Consider the following 20432-nt stretch of genomic DNA (forward strand, 5'->3'; position numbering starts at 1 on the left):
CAGATATTTTTAAACACTACATATGTATTATCCAATGGTCTCGTAAGCTGATGTTCTCTCAAATAATTTATTCTTATGGCCAAAATCTTTGTAAAGACAAGAAACCATTTATCATTCTTTATATAACTAGTTACACCCTGCTTCATAGGCCCATCAAGAAGACAGCAGTAGCATGTCACACTTGATAAATCAGTGCATTCAGGTCTTTGGCTCGTGGTTGTGTTACAGCAACTCATCGTGCACCAGCTGAGTGAGGACTGGCAGCAGCTAGCTTGATTCTTAACTTGTGGCAAGTGTAAGGTAAAACATGTCCGAGAGAAAAAGAGGTGGATGAAGGACATTCACCTTGGCAGCCCCAATGACTCAGGAGGACTGGGCAAACTTTTGAAACGGCAATAACTTGATTGTATGTCTGAGCCCCAAGATTTATGGAAAGGGAAAGCTGAGTGCTAGAGAAAAGATGCCAAACTTTGTGGATGTGAGAGGCCAAGCAGGAAGATTACACATGGTGAAGCATCAGCCCCATAGCTTTAAGCTTCTCTTACCTCTACAGTGAGAATATATGTCACCTAACTATCTGAATTTAAAAGCTATTGCTGTGCAGCTAAAATATGTAGGGAGGCTATGCACAATACTAGGCTCAGGCTGAGCCCTCCATCTGGGGAGAGAAAGAAAGAGGGCTCTGTTCAGCCCGAGTGAAGCTGATGCTCCTCATCTTCCTTCAGTAGTGTGGCTTAATAAAAAAATCACAAGTGTATGGCAAAAGAGATAAAGCAAACTGGTCCTATTTTAGTCGATATAAAGAAAACTATTTTTGTGAGAGCTGCCTATCTTACATGTGGGTGTTGGTTCAGTGGGCCCTATCCATCCCAAACTGGACAAATGAAGTTGTGCTAGACAAACAACCTCTGTTTTCTGAACTCAGGCACTTAGTCATCGGTAATTATTTAGAATGGGTAAAGGAGCCAAAACACTTCATAAAGCAATATTTTTTTTTTGTTTTTTTTTTTCTTTGTTCCTCAGCTATTGCATCTGCTGCTTTTCCACAACCACCTTAATATTAAAATGCTTCTCTTGGCATGGTGCCAGCCATGGGAGAAACAAGCTGGTTGAAAGTAGCCACATGCCAATCACAATCGTAGGGCTGCTCTACACACATCAAAATGTCTGGTTTACGGGAATAACCCGCCGCAGCTCCTCTCATCAGGCAGCCAAAACCTCGTGATTTGTATCACAATTCAAGGTTTGTGCGCATAGAAATCCTGTTAGGCAGAGACTGAGATTTAAGGAGGAAGGACTCTCTGCCAAAGGGAGCATTTTTTTTTCCTGTGGGATGAAAAATAACAAAAATCGAGCTATTTAATTAAATGCCTAAACGTGGAACTGTGTTGATCCACTTACTTGCAAATATCCTGGAAAACTATCTGTTAGTTTCTGCATCCTGGACTGTGGGACAATTGCAGCCAGTGTTTTGCTTGTGCGCCGGATTGTATATGCAGCAATTTAGAAAAAAAGAAGAGAAGAAACACATGGCCTGTTTTTCAGACCTGGCTGGATGTGAGTCTGTGCATAGGGATATTTCTCCCTCCACACGTGGTACCAATATGCACTGTTACATCCTTCCCATCCCACTGCCTGCCGAGTACCTGCTGAAATGGCTGGTCAAACAGGGAGCGCCGCAGCAGCCTCCGCGCCTGCACGCCCAAGCATTTGAGAAGCTAATGCTTGCCATCCCTGGCAATTGTCAATGTTTTGAGTCAAACTTCTTCACATTAACATTATCCCTGAAGCTTCCTTCTCATGTTTTTTTTTTCAGCCTCAGTGAAAGAAAATGCTGAAATGCCTTTTGCAGCATCCTCAGTAATGGATGGATTTCTTTTAACTGGGAGATGAAGGGCCTGTCAATTTTAACTGGCAGAATCAAAGGAGGTGCAGGCCACCATGCTCATGGTAGCAGCTCACAGAGGCAACCGCATGAATTTAGTACCAATTAGAAACAAATACGTGAAGTTCTGGCACAGAGTTGACCTGGTCTATAAAGGTGCCGGTCAGAAGCCCTAGTTTCTAGTGTCAATAGCCCACACAAGCCTACTGTAGATGGCAACACTCCTACAAAGATGTCAATCTGAGTAAAATAATAATAGAAAAGGAAAATGGAACCAGAAAGGTTCTCATGAGGGCGTCTAGTTTTCCTCTCTGCTTTACGGCAAACTTACCTACATCAAAATCAATGCTGACATGCATGTGCCTAACCCAAAGGCTTGCCAACCCACCTCTAAAAGGGACCAGGGCTGGTGGTGGCAACGGCAACTGCGACGGCTCCTCCATGGCTGCTGACCGGCCATGCCATGCCACTGTGGCACTGTGGCACTGTGGCAGTGCCAGGCTGCTCAGGAGCGGAGAGCCACTGCTGTCGTGGCCGTCTCTGCTTTAAACCTACAGCAGAGGCCTCGGGAAGTGAAGGGCTTGCCCCCACTGTTGCCTCGGTGGTGGAGGCTGGCGACCGGGGTGATTAATGGTAGCGTGGAAGTGTGGTGGGTGTGGGGTCCTTTTTGGGGGAGGTGAAGCTATACGGTGGATCAGGCAGCTGTTATGGGCAAAGGGTTTGCAGCTGAGAAATTAGGGGGAGAGGGAGAAGAAGATAAACCGTGGAGATAGGGTACTGATATAAATTTGTTCTGGGAGTACCTTCCTCCTCCTGCAGTGTACCATGTTGGTAAAAATAGTTACATGAAATTAAAGAGGATCACAGGGCAGGAGGTTGTCTCTGTGTGTCACCTGATACTGCTGTCGGTCTCGATGGAGGCACCCACATGAGTGGGTTTAGGAAGCCCAGGTTCAGCCTGTTCTTAGACACCCCCAGTGACAGAGGGGTCTCCTCTGTCCTGAAAGTCTTACGGTGCTTCACCAGGACATATTCTTCACCTTTGCCTTGTTCAGGGGGGCAATTTATAGACTACCCTTACACAAGTCTCCAGCTGATGTCCAGTCTGATTGCAGTGAGAGGATTTCTTTGCTTGAATGTAGGAAACATCAAACACAGTGTCTGGTAAGATAAAATATGGTCAGAGGGTTGCCTATTTGCTGAGCTGGAGCACACATCAGGTTGGGTGAAAACAACAGGCAAAGAGAAAAAGACACATCTTTAGGAGGCCTTAAAAATCAATGAGAATGGAAGAGCAGGATGTGTTAAAGTCAGCTGGCTGTTACCCAGCAACAGTATTTGACAGTCACACTCGCAGGGACAGGCTGCTTCTACCTATGCTGATCTTTTTCGGGTTGATCTTTTTTGCAATGAAATGCGCCATTGGCTTTTCTCTCAGTTCTGCCCAGCCACCTCAGAAGCACTGCGGCAGACCCCCTTCACCATGCCTCTATCTGAAGCTGGTACAAAGATCTGGAGGTGTGGGGCTCAAACAGGCTCATCTTTTCTTTGAAAACCCAGTGAAGTACCTCCACAGCCTTATTCTTAGAGTCACCAGCTAGGCACTGGCAGGCTTGACCCCAGCTTCTCTTCCATCTGATGTAGCTAAAATAAATGTAAGGTCCCCATCTCCAGTAAGACCTGCCACCTCACCAGACCAGGGGGGTAGAGGCTGGTTTGGTTGACAGTTTTAAGGCCCAGTCTGCCTAAATACATCCTGCTAACCTGCAAGAGGCATTAGCCTGACTGCTTCAAGTCTTGCTCCACAGTTACCACTGTCTCCAGGGTACACCAGGGAAAAGGTGAAGAAGTCATCCATGCGTCGAGGTCCAGCTACATTGCTGGAGTTGCATCCCTCCAAGCTGCCCTCCCTGCAGAGCTCAGCCTGGGCCCATCCACACTGAGTTGTTGCAAACACACACAAAACTCCTCTGAGAGCTCTTTGAGTTGCACTCTGCATGGGAAACCATAATATTTCAGCCCCTGTCCTCCAGTGCCCCTGTAAGTCTTGTTTTCCCATGTTCACCCTCCTTTCCTGAGCACCCTCACTGTCCTAGCCTGTTGATTGTGGCTCCATGATCTGGGTAGTGTTGTCAGCATCTACATAATGCTCAGCTCACCCTGTACCTTGGGTAATTCTAGAAAATGACCATGCCTGAGCAACGAGATGTTTGCAGCCAGACTGAGAGGAATGCTGACACATCTACTTTCCTGGGAAGTGATCATTGGTTGTAGGGAGCACAGAGAAACGGTGGGGAACTCACGCTGGCTCCTGCCTTGAGCAGAGCCCTGCTTGTGTAAGTTCACCGAGGGCCAGTAATGCAGCTGTGCCGAGACTCTGAGCTTGTGCAACACCAGTGCCGCAGGTGTTTTGGAGAAGTGATGGTGTCATGATGTCTAGTCTTCCACCCCACTCTGTACACCAAGTCCTGACTGCTCCGGGGCCTCCCTTCCCACTGCTCCTTCTTCCCACAGCTGGGGCAGCCATGCCTCTGGGGTCTCTCCAAAAAAAGTAGGAGAGGCTAAAGCAGGTCATGCCCTTCCTTGGCTTCCCCACCCCAGCTGCCCCCTTAGCTTGGTGCTAGTGCAGGTGTGGGGTGAGCGGGACATGCCAGTGAGGCTCCTGGGACAAGCACAGATGGGAGAGGATTCAAACTGTTCCAGAACTTTTTCCCTGAAGATCTTTCCAGAATTGCAGATGAGTCATTTCAATTTCAACATGGTCCCATTTTCCAATGGAACAGCTTTTTGGTCTGTCCTGCCCCATGACCGAGCAGCCTTTGGGGCAGCTGTACAGCTGAGCCTCAGCTGTGCTGTTCTGCACCTTGCTTGAGCTGACCTGGTAATCCGTGCTATGGCGAAAGAGTTTGTGGAGCAGAGGGTGCCGCTCTGTCCCTTTGCTGCTGAGGGGAAAAAATGGTACATAGGTATGGGCCTGTGTGCCACTGTCAACAGAAGGCTGCTGGGTTTTGTTTCCTCCTTGGATAATTATGCATACAGTGAATTTCTGAGGCACAGGACAGCAGCCCAGCAGACCAAATAATTTGTCCAATACTGGAATAAGCTAGTGTGCGAGCCTGAAATGGTGAGCTGGCTCTGTTTGCTCAGCTGACTGCAGCATAACACTTGCTAATTCCATTGCATCCCCTCAGAGCAAAAAAGGAAAAAATGTAGCAACCAGCAAGAGAAAATACAGAGAGGCTCTGTATTCCTCTTTCCACTAAATATGCCCAAATGCAGGCAGACAGCTCTCTCCCCTCACTTCCCCGAGCGCAGAGTGTTTGCTTTATCCGGTGATGTAACAGATTGCTAAATAATAGGCAAACCTGATATGAACTCTCCTACTTATCTCTACGCCGGTGCTTACACGTGGAAGAATCTTGTTGCATTTTTCACTTAATTTTAACAGCTTTATAACTAGCAATATGCCACTGCCCTCTGCTGGAAAAGCACAAGCAGTCATGCCAGGCGAGTGGAAAAGAAAACCAGAGTGGAATTTTGTAAATGTGTAAGATTATCGCATTTACCGCACTTGGAACTGGAATGCTGTGAAATGTAGCACGACAGGGAGAGAGGGAGCCCTCCATGCGTCAGGCAGAGCAGGATGTGCTCCCCTCCCATGGCCCTCTTCTCCCCTTGCTTTGGTGGGCTTCCAGGATGGGAAAAAACCTGGCAGTGGAAGGAAACATCAAACCAGAGTTATCAGTATTCACTCATTCTCCTGCACTTCATATATGGAATACAGTTGGGATTTTTGAGAACTCTTTTCTGTCTAAAGCTATGTTTTTTGAGAACTGTTACTCTGCCCAGTTTAGGCTATCTGGTGCACGCTAAACATTCAAGCTGGCATTTATTTTTTAGGGTAGGTCATTCAACACAGCTCAAGAAAACCATGTCATTCAAACTGCTGTCAGATGGCTGTGGTTATACAATCTTTACAGACATCACCACAGCGTGCACTCCTCAGGAGTACTAAATCTGGGCTTAATCTAAGACCAATAGCAGCATTGGCTTTGAGCAAGCAGAGGTATCTGATGAAGGTCTATCTTTCCAGAAAAGGTTTCCATGAGATATATGAGATATTTCTGGTGTGGTGCTTCAACCTTACCAGAGAGATTTCTCATCATGAGGGACATTACATTCTTCCTGAACTACAGAGGTATTATTCTAGGTTAGACTCTCAGCATGGAAATACTGGAGCTGCTGCCTTGAAGAACGATGGTAGAGCTTCAGCTTAAAGCTGGAGGGTCAAAAATATTAGTTGCAATTGACAGGTGCACAAACAGTCATGGTGCTGTGCTCCACCTACTCCAATGGCCTCCCTCCATCACTGGTCAGGGGGACGTATCCTGAGAAAGGGGCAAGAAATCATGTGGGAAGTGTAAGAAGACGCAGCGCAGGTCTTGGCAACTACCCTTTCCCTTTCCCTTCCCTTTTCCTTTCCCCTTCCCTTTTCCCTTTCCCTTTCCCTTCTTTCCCTTTCAGTTTCCTTTTTTTTCCTCTTCCCTTTCCTTTTCCCTAGCACTGCAGCAAATGATTGTGCTGAGGATGGTAGTGCCACGATGGAGCCAGGAGCTCTGAAAATTAAAAGTCTCAAGTAGCCAAAGACCGGCTAAGAGGGGGGTGGAGGGGAAAACCTCCCTAGCATAGCAGCAGCTGGAGACTGGGCCTGACACCGCTGCTCCATAGACTGGTTTGCGTGATTGGTTTCCCTGACATTAACTTCGAAGCCCTCTGCTTAATTTACTGACCCATATATGGTTTTACATCTTTATATATAGTAAATGCATAACAACTTTTTATGATGGCTTTATGAATGACACACTGCTGCCCTGCAACTTGGTAGCTGTCCTTGTGGTTACATAGATGTGTCTGATTATAGAACAGCCTTTCAAAAGTAATGAAATGAAGTGGCATTTTATGTAACTCAACGGGTTACAGTAGGAAACTGTTAACAGTAGAGGATTAAAATAAAATTGTTCTTGATATTTAAAAAGTGATGAAATGAGGAGAAAAATAAATCCACCCCCAAACGCTGCAAATCACTCCTTACAAGTTTGGCATCTGCCAAGATCCTACTTGGAAAAAAACCCTGGGCTCCTTCCCTCACAGGGTCCTCCCACAATGCTCAAGGCACAGAGCTCAAGGGTAGCGTTCACTGTCCACAGACACACGTGGACAGACACAGGCACACCCAGCATCCTCATCAATAAATGCCACTTATCTCATGGGGTTGTTTTTGATTGCTTTCTAAAAATATTACCACTAAATCTTCATTTTCTGTGCATTTTCTATGATGACTTAAATACAGGGGAGCAGATCTGACACATTTCAGCAGGCTTCCTTGTTCTTTCAAGGTGAACATTTAAAGGTAGGCCATTGGTGTGTTACATTTAATATTTATATATTAGTGTGTATTAATCAAGTGATTGGCTGACTAAAACATTTCAACAGTGATCAGTCAAAGTATGATTACAAGTTAAAACAAGTTACTGATAATGAGGGACTACGTTCAGCTGGAAAGAAACATATGAATAGAAATAATTCCCGAGTGTTAGATTATTCCTTTGTATTACTTCTAAAAGATCATCCCAGCATATTTTCTGTTGCCTTGATTTTCCTTTAATTTCCATGATGACTGCTACCATAAATTAATGAACTTGCATAACTTTCAGATAATTCATGGGATGTGGCATTGAGTAAATCACAAAAGGGAAAAGCATATTCTGCAAAATGCGTTCCTCTGATGAGATGGAGTTAATCTTGCACATTTATTTCCAACATTTTGGCTAAGCATGTACCTGCCTCGCACGCTTAATAAACACAAGATTATTTTCCAGAATTCCAATGAGTAATTTTTGCCATTAAACACTAAAAAAGAAAAAAAACCCCAACCATTCACTATTAAAAGACTTTAATTATTTGGAACACTAACATCAAGAATGTTTACTTGAAAATATTTCTTTCCACTTTAGTCCATCTTCAAACCTGTTACACTGTATTCCACTGACTAGTATTACAAATTACACCGACATGTTTCCTCATACTTGTAAAAGATAGAACTACAGTAAATTGTTTCACAAGGTGTTTGGAAAAAACATATATAAGAAATTATTCTTTCCCTTTTCTTCTATGATGAAGCAGAAGCTTAGTTTTAAAGTAACAAGAACAGTCACTATAGAGCTAAATATATTTGACATATTTAACCTCACAAATAAATAAATATATACAAGGGAGGTTACAGCATGTCAACTACAAAGTAGAAGCTTTACCTTGTAGAACAGAGAGCGTTCAAGAGCATCTAACTGACACAGACAGTTTAAGATTACTACATGGTAGTAAAAAAAGAGAAAAAAATCTTAAATCAGCAAAAATATAGGTAGCTGTACATTAAACTGATAGTTAGGTTACAGCTCAGCTTCAGTCAGGATACTGTGTTTTTTATTTATATTTTATTGATTTATTATGTTTTATTGATTCCTCATTTTTTCAGGAATGTTTGGTTTTCCTTCTCTTCACTTCTGAACACCTTAATCAGGTAGAAATCTCACAGTAAGCTGCTATGTGAACACTATTATCTACAGTAGTTAAGCAAGTGGGATGATAAAATATAAGTTCAGTAAATGCATGTACGTAATCTGTCCCTAAATTATTTCCCTTATAAAAGATATCTGACAACACTCATCCCTGTTAATAATTACAATTTAAGTGAATCGGGTTGACTTCCATTCATACCACTGCGTAAGTATTTGCGGAGACTGAGGTTTCGTTAAGGTCCATGTAGCGACAGCAGTGTTTCTGGATGGAATACCGTCAGGACATCCTCTTCCCACCAGGTGTTCGCAGCCAGGGAAAATATGCCATTTGTGCGGTCACAGCATTAAATGATCTCCACACGCAAAAGCGCGTGCAAAGAGCAGAGAAAGGCACAAATCCACATCCCTAATCACTGAACATCCACCTGCTTGGCAACTGAAAAATCTCACAGCACAACTTTCTGGTCACCTTCTGAATACAACTCATTAAATATTTGGCTAAAAATATTTAGGTAAAAAGGAAGTCTTTTTAAAAACTAAAATTTCCTTTAGAGACACACTCCTCTGAAAACATTATTGGAAAATACCTTTGATGTTTTGGCCCATGCTTTCAGTGACATGTGCAGTTACAATTTTTACAAAACCCTGCCATGGGGCAAGACGTGCTTCATGAGTCCACCTGCTTGGCAACTGAAAAATCTCACAGCACAACTTTCTGGTCACCTTCTGAATACAACTCATTAAATATTTGGCTAAAAATATTTAGGTAAAAAGGAAGTCTTTTTAAAAACTAAAATTTCCTTTAGAGACACACTCCTCTGAAAACATTATTGGAAAATACCTTTGATGTTTTGGCCCATGCTTTCAGTGACATGTGCAGTTACAATTTTTACAAAACCTGCCATGGGGCAAGACGTGCTTCATGAGGAGAGATGCACTTGTGGCAGCCATGGCCATGTGCTAATGTGTCACACGTTTATAGAGGTTAAAACAAGAGAGCGTTTTATGTTCTTGTCTCTTTGTACACATACACAGCTCGGGGTCATTATGCACACAGAATAGCAATGCGGAATTCCCTAATGTTGCCTAAACACTGTTTAATCTCTGTGCCGCCAACAACCTCAATCAAGTCAACAAACTGGGGGGTAAGAGGGGGATACCGATACTGATAACGTTATGTGCCCAGAAAGATGTTATTTATTTATTACTGGTAAATGTATTCCAGGTTATTCTAATGTTGCAATGCCATCTGATGGAGGTGTCTATACATACAGTATATCTGAAGTACAGAGACTGACAAATGTACCCATGGGCTTACAAAGTATTCATCTTTGTATGGAAATACTTAAGTTTTAGCACCGTTCAGTGTTCTTAGATTGTCTGTGGTACACATTGTGGTTTCCTCTGTCATATTTACTGTGTGCATTACTATAAATATGTGTGGAGAGAGATCTAGGTATATATATATCTCTATATATAGTTGCATGTCTTCTATTTTGTTGAAAAGAACATTAAACATAGAATTGTGATGGGAGATGCTGCATTTCATACCTACCAACCAATAAAGGTTGAAACATGACTCTGTGTAAACTTTGGATTTACCTGTGTACTTGTTCTGCACAGATGCAAATGGTACACACAAATGTCTGTTTCCATACATACCAATGGGCTTAAAATTTGCAAGTTATGAGCAACCTGCATGCCCTTCTCAGCCAGCACATCTATGTAATAAGTGTGTTTCTATGTATGTGGATACAAAATAGCCTGAATTTACAGCACATACTGTTTTGGTAAGCAGAATTTGCATGATTAGGTCTATTTAGTCAAAAATGGTTTAAAATAACCCTCTAACAGTGGTGTTAGGGTTTTATTCACTTACGAATAAAGAACAGACAGCACTAGACAGTCAAGAAGCAAGAATCTAACAAGTGTCATAGGGGAAATCCATATTCTTCAGAAGACCAGCATTAAACTGTTCAGTAAAAGCTTGCCTGTACTGTGTGATGTCTGCTATTTTCTCCAGGAGTCAAGACTTGCTTCTGTTTGGACTATATAATTTAGTTAGGCTTGTGGCTCTTCAGTCTTAAAAAATATATACACAGGATTACAATTAGCTGTCCAGACACCATGTTGACTGGCACACATTTAAAAACAACTCAATACCATGGTGGAAAATTGTCTTTTTCCACAACAGTAGAAAGGCAGAGAAATTGGTCCTCAAGTGGAAGCTGTTAACAGGAGAACATTATAAACTGGGAAGAAATAACTAAACAGGTCACATCCTACAACATCTAATATTCTCAATTCCAGGCACGCTTTTGTCTTCCTTTGGTTAAAAAAATTCAAAAGCCCAGTTAGAACTTTGTGCTGTGACTAAATGTGTCGGACATGATGATATTTTTATAGAAGTTGTCAGAGTGAGGATTGCAGTATCCCTTGACCTTGTCAATAACCTGGTGGACAGGAATGATTGATGTCTGTTCTCCATCCTCTTGGGCAAATTTTGAAGATGGCTTGTCAAGAAAAACATTCTCTAGGAAGAGGAAAAGGCAACAAGAAGTTAGGGTTTCTTTAAGAGGTGTGTCACTCCCACATAGATATGCCTTCAATTGCCACTACTGCTGAATGAAATTACTGCCCTAAAAGCCAGCAAACAACTTTTTGGCTTGGATTGCTGCTTCTACATTCTTTTCAGATGCCTGGTTTTGTGGGCAGGCCTCTCAGGTATCTCTTGTAATTATCCCCCTATGATTTTACCTAAAGTGTAACTGACTCCTACGACCCTTCAATATATTCATTTACTGTTGATACTTTGAATCTTACAAAGTAAAAACATTTCAATATCACTGGAAAAGCGGCGACATCCATAACATCTGGTAAATAGTATCTTCATATAATAATGTAGTGGAAAATGACAGTAAATGGATTTAATTTTTTCAGCAGTGGAGGTTTTAAGCTATGCACAGAAACAACGTATTCTGCGCAGAATGTAGCAGAAGATGACTTGCATATTAAATCAGATAACCAGAGCCAAAACTGGCCTAAACTTTGTGCTTGCCTAGCATCACTTTGTCTTTTCCATAATGTGGAGGGTACAGACTGAACAACTGCGGGGAGGCAAAGATGCAGAAAACTGGCACCCTTTCAGAGTTCATGCGCTACAAGCCAAGGGTGGAGCTGGAAGAGAAAAGGGAGCAAGGCAATTCCCAGCCAGGCTGGGAAAGTCTGCTTCAGCAGCTAACAGTATTGCTGTTCGGAGAACGGTCAGTAGGTAGAGCTCATGTAGCAAGCAATGAGAAGAAGAGAGCCTGTATCTCACTTTCTCAAGTACATTGTCCTAATGAGCTCTTTTTATCACTGTAGTGAATAAAGCTGGAATTAATTCTCATAAACCAGGCAAGGTTTGGACCACTGCAAGCCGACGTTAAGATGGGGTATCCTGTGAAGCAATGTTTTCTACAAGTGGCATTTTTGATAGCTGTTTGCAAGACCTTGGTGAAATCACCTTCAAAAATTCCTTGGTAAGGGATCTTCTAAAAATTTTCGTATTATTTAAACTATGATTTCATACAAAACTTATTTCTTTTAGAAATAAATCATTAATTAAAAATAAACAGAAAAGTAACCCACCCCTGCAGAAGTCATGATGTCAAGCCATAAAAGAGTATAAAGTGTTGCATGAAGAAGAAATGGATTGCAGGGTGAGAAATCAAAACAGCTGTACTCATGAAAAAAGAAACAGGCATGTTCAGGCATATCAGAATGATTTTTTAAAAGCACACAAGAATGTCCATGCATCACAGCAAATACCTCCATGTCCAATAGCAAACTGCTGGGTACTCTGTACCTTTCAATCGTATGCATTTATTAGCCAATGGTGCTACATTTTGAAGTTTTCTACATATTGAATACCTTATTACAAAGATGAAAAGTTAATTCTTAGTCTTTAGGGAAGGTTTTTGAAATTCCTTGCAAATATGTACACTTTTTTTTTCACAAAGCATCATCACATTGTTAAATACCGTCTATTTCCTCATGAAATTTGCATGCACAGGAATTATGTAAGTCCTCTGAAATCAGTGCAGCCCTCTTTTTTTTAGCTCAATGGGCTTTACACCCAAGTAGAGGGTTAAAGTTCTGCATCACTGAAGTAAATGGGAGTTGTACCACCAAATTCACTGCAGAAACAATCTTAACTTCTAATTCACAGAAGTTTTATATATGGTATTTAAGTGCTATCTACAAGAAGTTTGTGTCAGACTCATAGACAGCAGGGCCACAAGATGCCAAAGTGAATTTTTTCATCCACCCAATATTTGTGCCCCAATCAGTGCATTCTGCATTCAACCAGCAGTTCACAGCATGGCTTTCAGGCATATATAGTCTGTCATTCAGACTGTGCATGTGACTGGATATGAAAAAATGATGGCTAGAAGACTAATTCTGTAATGGCCATAGACCAAATAGAAATACAGTATCTTAAAATTCCTGTAACAACTTTTAAATTTTCTAGGACTCAGTCAGATTGGTTTTGCTTTTTAATGTATACTTTGTGTACAGGTGTTCCACTTTAATCTCCTTTCCACGGACTACTGTACACAGACATTAATGTCAGGACATGGTCTGTTTTCTAAAAAGGTGTCTTCCAAATGCTTCATGCCTCATGCAGAGTGAAGGCGCCCAGCGTTTGAAGCACGCTTATCCTTTGATTCGGCATCAATGGTGCAAGATGTAATAGCGAGAAACAAGCAGCATTTCTGATTAGCAAAGTCCTTTGTGTCAATGAGGACATCATGCAAGTGGCATCCCTCCACCCTGTGCAAACCATGCATTCAATGAAAGCAATTCTCACTTTACCTGTAATGCTCCACCACTGATGAGGAAGGGGCCTTAGAAGACATTATCTATACCACAAACACATGAATGCTTGTGTCAATTCCAGGGACCACATTACAACCATATTAACAAGAGTTGCCAAGACAGGCAGCTATTACGTTATTTGCCTGCAATTTAGCTAAGACATAAAACTGAGAAGTTTAGCTGTACTAAAAATCAGAATCTTAACATTATTTTCTATTATTTTAACACATGAGAAGACATGTCAGTATTTAAAAACCTAACGTTAGCAAAAATTCCTTTGGAGTATCACAACAAAATGTGTGTTTTCAGAGGTCAAAGCAAAATTATTAAAATTTTAAAAATACAGAGAAAACTGCGGTATTCCATTAATGTCCAATAAACAATCAAGCCCTGAATCCAACAAAACATTTAAGCATATTTTTACCATTAATCCCAATACCAAGGGTCTAAAGGTTGATCTGCCATGAGTACAAATGGGGCTTCTCTGTCTGCAAAATGGAGAATGCTCTGCAGCGGAAAGAGCACGATGGTCTCCTCCTCTACTGTTAAATTAATAGTAGCACTGTGATCGATAGATATTATAGATGCTGTCTGTGGAAGACCGCAGACAGAAGTGTTACTTCACAGGAGGGAGAGCTGAAGACAGCTTGCTCAGGGCATCTGGGTGCATGGACTTGATGATCTTAAAGGTCTCTTCCAACCTAAACAATTTTATGATTCCATGGCACATCAAACCTGAGAGGGCAGCGGGGACAGATACCCTGGAGAGGCAGGCACCAGCGGTGCACTGCCAGAGCGGCTGTGGACAGCAGTCCTGAGAGCAAGCGCGGGTACACGGGGGGAATTTCTAAGATACTGCTCATTTTTACTGTATTCAAAGCAAAGGTACTTTATGTATATTTTCGGTAACCATTACACTCTTCAAATACCTGATGCCCAACCCTTCATGCTAATGGATACACTGAATATTGTTAGTGAGAAAATAATAATGTAATTCTTAAAAAAAAAGGGGATTTCTAGACAAAAACGGTGTGCCTAACTGAACCAGGTAATGATCATCAATAAAAAATAAAGGTATTTCCTGGAAACTATGCCAGAAAGGAGACTGTACTATCATAAATGAGACGCTGGGGACTTCTGAAAATAATTTCTACTGAAGAAACAATGTAACTTTCCTTCCAGTAAAATCATATATTTTATATCTAAACATTGCTTCCAACAAATATTTTAAAGCAAGTAAACACATCTTTGGCTTAAATATGTGTGCAGATTTTATTACCACTATGTTTCAGCAGAGGATTCTGTGATAATATTACGTTTCTTTATACAGGACAAAAACATGAGTTCACAAAAACCCAGTAACAAAAAAATCTGAACTATTTAAGGGATTTTTTGAAATATTATCTCAGACATATGCAAACAGACTTGCAAATCGTTCCAGCTTGTCTCGGTTTTGCTCCTTTAAAGTGTTCTTAAAATGAGCACATTTTTATGGCATGAGTGGAATACAGATGATGCCTTTTATTACATATACCATTGACATCTAAATAAATAAGCAGTAGCTATGGCATGCTATTTGTAGAAGGGAAAGACGATGCATACTCTGGGAACACAGTATCAATTTCCAAGTAGCCTCCATTTGTCTCTTTACCCAGAAATGTGTTACAGTTAAATGGAAGCAGTTTGATGAAGTGAATCAACTGTGGACTTGGGTTTAGAAGACTCGATTCCTATTTCCAGCTGTGCTGCTGGCTTTCATGTTACCTTGGGCAATGAACGTCATCTCCCTGTGCTTCGGTTACTCTGTGTTTACAATGGGATGATAAGGCTTACCTTCTTTTAGCAAAATAGGTGAAAATGCTATTAAAAAGTAAGGTTCACTTTTGTCTTGCCTCCTTTGTGTAGCACAGGAATACACCCAGATCATAATTATATATTAGATGCATTGTATATTAGGTTAAGATTCTTATCAAACAATAACATATTTTAAAAATACTGAAACTATATAAATTGGTGAAATTTTATCATATTAACCTTTGGGTAGAAACCCCTACTGTACCTTTAACATGAAACTACTTATTTACAGACGCACTGTGTTACAGTGAGAGAACTCACCCGTATGGCTGTTTCGTTTGCAGTATGTATTTGTTGTAGATTTTGATTTGGATGTTAAGTAGGTTGAGTTGGAGCCGATGGAACTAGAGGATAAGGATTTCCCAAGATTATCAGAACTCTTCTTTATAATATTGGTTGCTGTTTTGCTCCAGTCTGAAAATGATTGGAAAGTTTCACATAAATAATTACCATAGGGTACTAAATGCTTACTTTACTCAGTTCAAGTATCAGATGCATTTCTTAATGTTGTTTATAACAAACAGCCTATCCTTTTCCTGGCAGGTAGCCTCTTTGGTTCTTAAGAAACACAAGAATTATTCCAACTTGATTTACTTTGCTGTTTACCACAGTAGTTAAGGTTGGTGGCTCTAATGCTCTAAAAGCCATTTGGCTGTAAGATCCGGCTTTCCAGGACACAGGAGAGAAGTGAAGATCTGTAGCAGTATAAGGATGCCAAAGTTTCATCACACGAACAGACAAATCCGAAGGGATAGATAGGAAAGGTATGGATAGGAGCATTTACAGAGGTCTATCATTTGAGGGCTTGATCTGCTGAGGTAGACACTATATACTAGTGGATTTGCACTTATTATAGGGTTTAGCATATTGGTGCACTATTAATAACAATTAATAATAACAGTTATTCAGTAGTTCACATTTGAAGAGTTTTGTCTGAACCATTAACACAACAGGCTCTTATACTGGAACAACATCCAGAATTAAATTAAATAACTAATACCAATAAACTTATTGAGGCAAACTGACACTGAAAAACTCATCACAAGTGTCCCAATACCAGTAGAATAAACGTATCTAACTACTTTTGTACTATATACTTGCAGGCAAGTACAGGTAGTTTCACACTTTAGTCTTGTTGCTGATACCATATTGCACTGAAATTCACAAAATGGAAGAGAAGTCCAAACCAAAGACACATAGGCCACTTTAGCCTTGATCTAAATCAAGACAAATATTTTATCCTAAATCATTGCTATAGGGTATAGGTTACTATTTCTCTGATCTGGCTATGGCAGTGTTGCAAGGCTTTGGCCTATTTGTTTCTTTGGTTTATCATAGCATGCCCTGAAGTACTAGGTATGGAAGTTCACATTTGGCTTGTATTTCACTATTCTGTCTGCAAACTGTGTCAGGTTCATGAAGAATAAAACCAGCTGGTGGTGATGGACTGGTTAATACTAGGTGTAATGAACTATTAGTACATTAACTATACCACTGAAGTACTCAAATCCTTCAGGTTTTTATTTCTATCATACCCACAAGCTGCCCAACAGCAGCATAAAAACCTGGAAATAATTTGATCCATCTGTGTTTTCCAGTTCAGGAGTTACAGCATGAACCACATGGAAACTGAACATATGAAATAATCTGGATGCCTGAGCTGAATGAATACGCTTTTCCTAATTTGTATTAACTCTTTGAAATCACAAATGAGGTTTTCTTACTACAAAGCAAAAGCATAAATGTTTTACAGTGTACAATGAGAATGCATTCCCTAATCAGAGCAAGACAAAAGCAAAAGCCTTGATGGCAAAGCAGTTACTTAAAAACTTGAAACGCACCTTGGATGCCAAGGGAGAAAGGACACAAGGGTATTTGGAGCACTGTTATAATCTGGGATAGACTGGCCTACCTTACTAGGCAACGAGCTTCCGCCACCTTACATCAGCTGTAGATTTCAACCCTGGTCACTGAGGAAGAACTACATGCGCAAGAATTTTATGGTCCAAGATCATTACATCAGACAGCAAAGCAAGATCCAGTTGCCTAAACACAGGAGTCTAATGCCATCCAAGGTGGCCAAAGGTTCAGGAGACTGTAGATGCCATGCCCCAAGTGGTGCACTTCAAAGTGTCCAAACCAACTGCCCTCCTTTCTCTCTGAGAGTTGCAGATAAAGATGAACTTCGATTCTGGATTGTAATCAGGCTGCTGCTAAAGGAATTTTCTATGTTTTTGAGTCTCTAGACTCTCTGAATTATATGGCAAAGGACAGAACAGTTTGAAAAGGCAAAGATAAAAGCAGAAGACGTCAGAGTATTTCTATCTGGCTTTTAAGAACTGCTCCTACATCAACCTAACAGTTCACACAATTCAGTCAACACACTGTAATGTAGGAGAAAAGGAGTAAGATTGGCTTTTGAATGACAGAGTTTGAATGTCTGGATCTTTGTTTAATTTTTTTTTCAGGGTCCAAAGGACCTTCCAAAGCCATGCTTATAGCACAAAATTTACCAGCTGCCTTCAGTGGAAAACTGAAAGAGAAGACTTGAGAATTTTTATGAAGTGATATCTGAAAAGTCCCTTGGCAATTGTTAGTACTGAAATGACAGCATATGATTAATCTATTTTTCCACATCTCTGGCTTACATTGTATTATATTAAAAATAACATAACAAGCTGTTCACCTCGACTTCTAGGGACTACTGCAGTGTCTAAGGAGGGGAGCTGTGAATTGCTTTTACCTGAATTATCTGCCAGTCGGAATCTGCCACAACAGAGGTGCCTCCTCCATTGTTTCTGCACATTTTCTTTCATAGCGCAATGGAATACAAATATAAATAAACCTGTGACAAAAAGAAATAAACAGCAAGTGAAGCACATATTTATAAATAGACACATAGATTAACTGGAACTTGCTAAAAAACAACTATGAAGTACATACAAAAGAAAATCATAAGGTTTTCTTATTGCCATCTATGCCTCATTTAAGAGGTATGGGAATTAATTAAAACTTTCCCATCCTTTAGCTGCTATGTAAGTGCTTGGGATATCAGAAGAGAGAGAATAGGACCCCTTTTATTGACATTGTTGATTTAGATCTAGCTCTGTGTGGATCTTTTTATTTATTTATTTATTTATTTATTTATTTTGCTTAGAGGAAAGTAATTAAAAGGTTTTGTCTTTGAAACAAATAATTATTTTGCAACCACAAGATTGCAAAGTAAATACAGACACTATTACATTAGCAAGAAGATATTTTACCTCCTCCTGTTCCATATCTACAGAACTGTGGGCTGTATTCTTTTAAAACCAGAAGTCTTGTAATTGGCACCAAAGAGTGCCCCGAAAAAACACACTTGGATGTATGTGCATCACATGCATGTACTTGAAATGATTATGAAAATGGTAAGAATATGTTCACATGTACTAATTAGGTGTCCAGCTACTTCTGAACAAAATTACCTGGTTTAAGCATGCAATTGCAATAAATGTGTTTAAGAATGCTTTTGTAGAGCTCATATTTCTCATGAAATTGTATAATCTCTATTTTCAAGACAGAAGATTAGCATCTACCATGTGGTAAAGAAGGCCTTAACTGGGTGTATGGTATGATTTCATCATTCTGCAGCGATACTTTGAAGCTAAATATAGAAATTGGAAATCTCATATGCTCCTGGTGCTTCCCAGGCAGGCCCTGGCTGTGGAATGTTCTGTTGTTCTCTGGCTTGGTCTGTTCTTGTTTTACTCTTACTCACGGGGAGAAAGCCAACCTGGGGCTGAACACCTGATGGCAAAATGTTACTGCCAAATCGCTCATGATTAGATCTTAAACATGAATAAACGCTACATAATGTGGGCAAACAGGGTTAAGTGCCATCCTCTAAGACTGTTCCTTTACCATCATCATGAATAGCTCTGTATACTAATGCCTACCATATTTCAGCTGGTAGAAAACAATGGCAGGGTATAGCCTGGAAAAAACTTCTCTGGAGTATAAAATCATGCTCTCTCCTCCAAAATGCCAATGTCTAATTTTGAATGAATGCTTGTCATTGAACTGGACTTGTATTTGCTTATAGCCATCAGGCCAGGCTGCGACCACTGAGATCAATTAAGTAAACGTGTCACAAAACACATCTTTTGCAAAATTTTTCAAGATCTTATAGGGAAAAAAAAGGAGAAGCACAATCTAAGGAAGGCAAACATACCTTAATGCATCCCATATGCAAGCTCTGTTGAATTATGGTTACTATGTTTGCATGTAGTAAAATATTTCTGTATGTGATTTGTTTTAAGCACAGAGTAATTACAGTGCATTCACTAGCGGCTCTTATAGGCTCAGAGTTATGCAGTTGTTTGTGGCCCAAAGTAACTCTTAGGACTTCTGTACAGCTACAGACTTACTAAACTGATGCTTAATTAAATTGTGGTGAATGTTTGGAACATTCTGAATGGTTAAAAAAGAAAATGCATATGTCTATAGTAATATAAAACAAATGTACTGCATTAAGTACTTTGCCTTTGCCCTGTCTGGGCTTGGTCTCTGAATTTTTTTTCTCTGTACTTCATTATTCATTAAGTTTACAATGTGCTTTAGTAATACAGCTTTGGTTTTGTTTCCCAGAGCCAGATCAGACCCTAGGCTTGGCTCTAGCTTGGCTCTGACTTGAAAGTATTTGGCTTGCCCAGGCATATATATAAAATAAGCAGCCAAAAAGGAGATGTTCCCAGATTTTTTACTCTGAGCATCAAAGAGAGAAAAACCATTTCCTATGTAGATGAAATAGCAAAGTAACAGTAACACCAGTAGTTGCTGCAGTTCACTTTTTCACTGCCAGTGCACAGAAAGCTAGGTTGATGGAGGCTGCTCTGGTATAGCTTAAAATACTAGAGCCGTTTTCAAAAACTTGAGAGAGAGAAAGAACATATTTACTGAGGACTCAATAATTAAGCTCACGATAATACTGATGAAAGACTTGCCACACTGAACTGCTTTTTGCTGCTAGGAGATGCTTCCTGATACAGATCCTAAATTTCTCTCTGCTCCACTCCATCCCCTTATGGCTACATGTGCACCATATCAGTTGTATGTGATTTCAAACATTGTCTTTCTTGTTTCTTTAGCTTTGCCTAGCTCTTTCTGAGACAGCAATATGCATTTTCAGAAACAGGACTGTTATCTTCCTGTGCTTGATATGACAGGCCTGAGCATATACTGTGTCATCTTTGCTACCACAGTCCATGAAAAGCTCATCA

At 40.6% G+C, this 20432-nt stretch overlaps 1 protein-coding gene across 2 annotated transcripts in view; it reads right to left on the bottom strand.

Moving 5' to 3' along the window:
• Nucleotides 1-9220: 9220 nt before the first annotated feature.
• The window catches only part of ADGRG6 (adhesion G protein-coupled receptor G6), a 106027-nt gene continuing 94815 nt past the window's right edge, over nt 9221-20432 (bottom strand). For both annotated transcript variants that reach the window (XM_009644313.2, XM_035899802.1), the window contains 3 exons: nt 17918-18019; nt 15436-15588; nt 9221-10993 (listed from right to left, as the gene is read on the bottom strand). In XM_009644313.2, coding sequence (XP_009642608.1) covers nt 10815-10993; nt 15436-15588; nt 17918-18019 — 434 coding nt within the window. In that variant the 3' untranslated portion in view covers nt 9221-10814. The remainder of the gene's footprint in view (nt 10994-15435; nt 15589-17917; nt 18020-20432) is intronic.

This window comes from Egretta garzetta, unplaced genomic scaffold (genome assembly GCF_000687185.1).
Source record: "Egretta garzetta isolate BGI_Z169 unplaced genomic scaffold, ASM68718v1 scaffold397, whole genome shotgun sequence".
Taxonomy (NCBI): domain Eukaryota; kingdom Metazoa; phylum Chordata; class Aves; order Pelecaniformes; family Ardeidae; genus Egretta; species Egretta garzetta.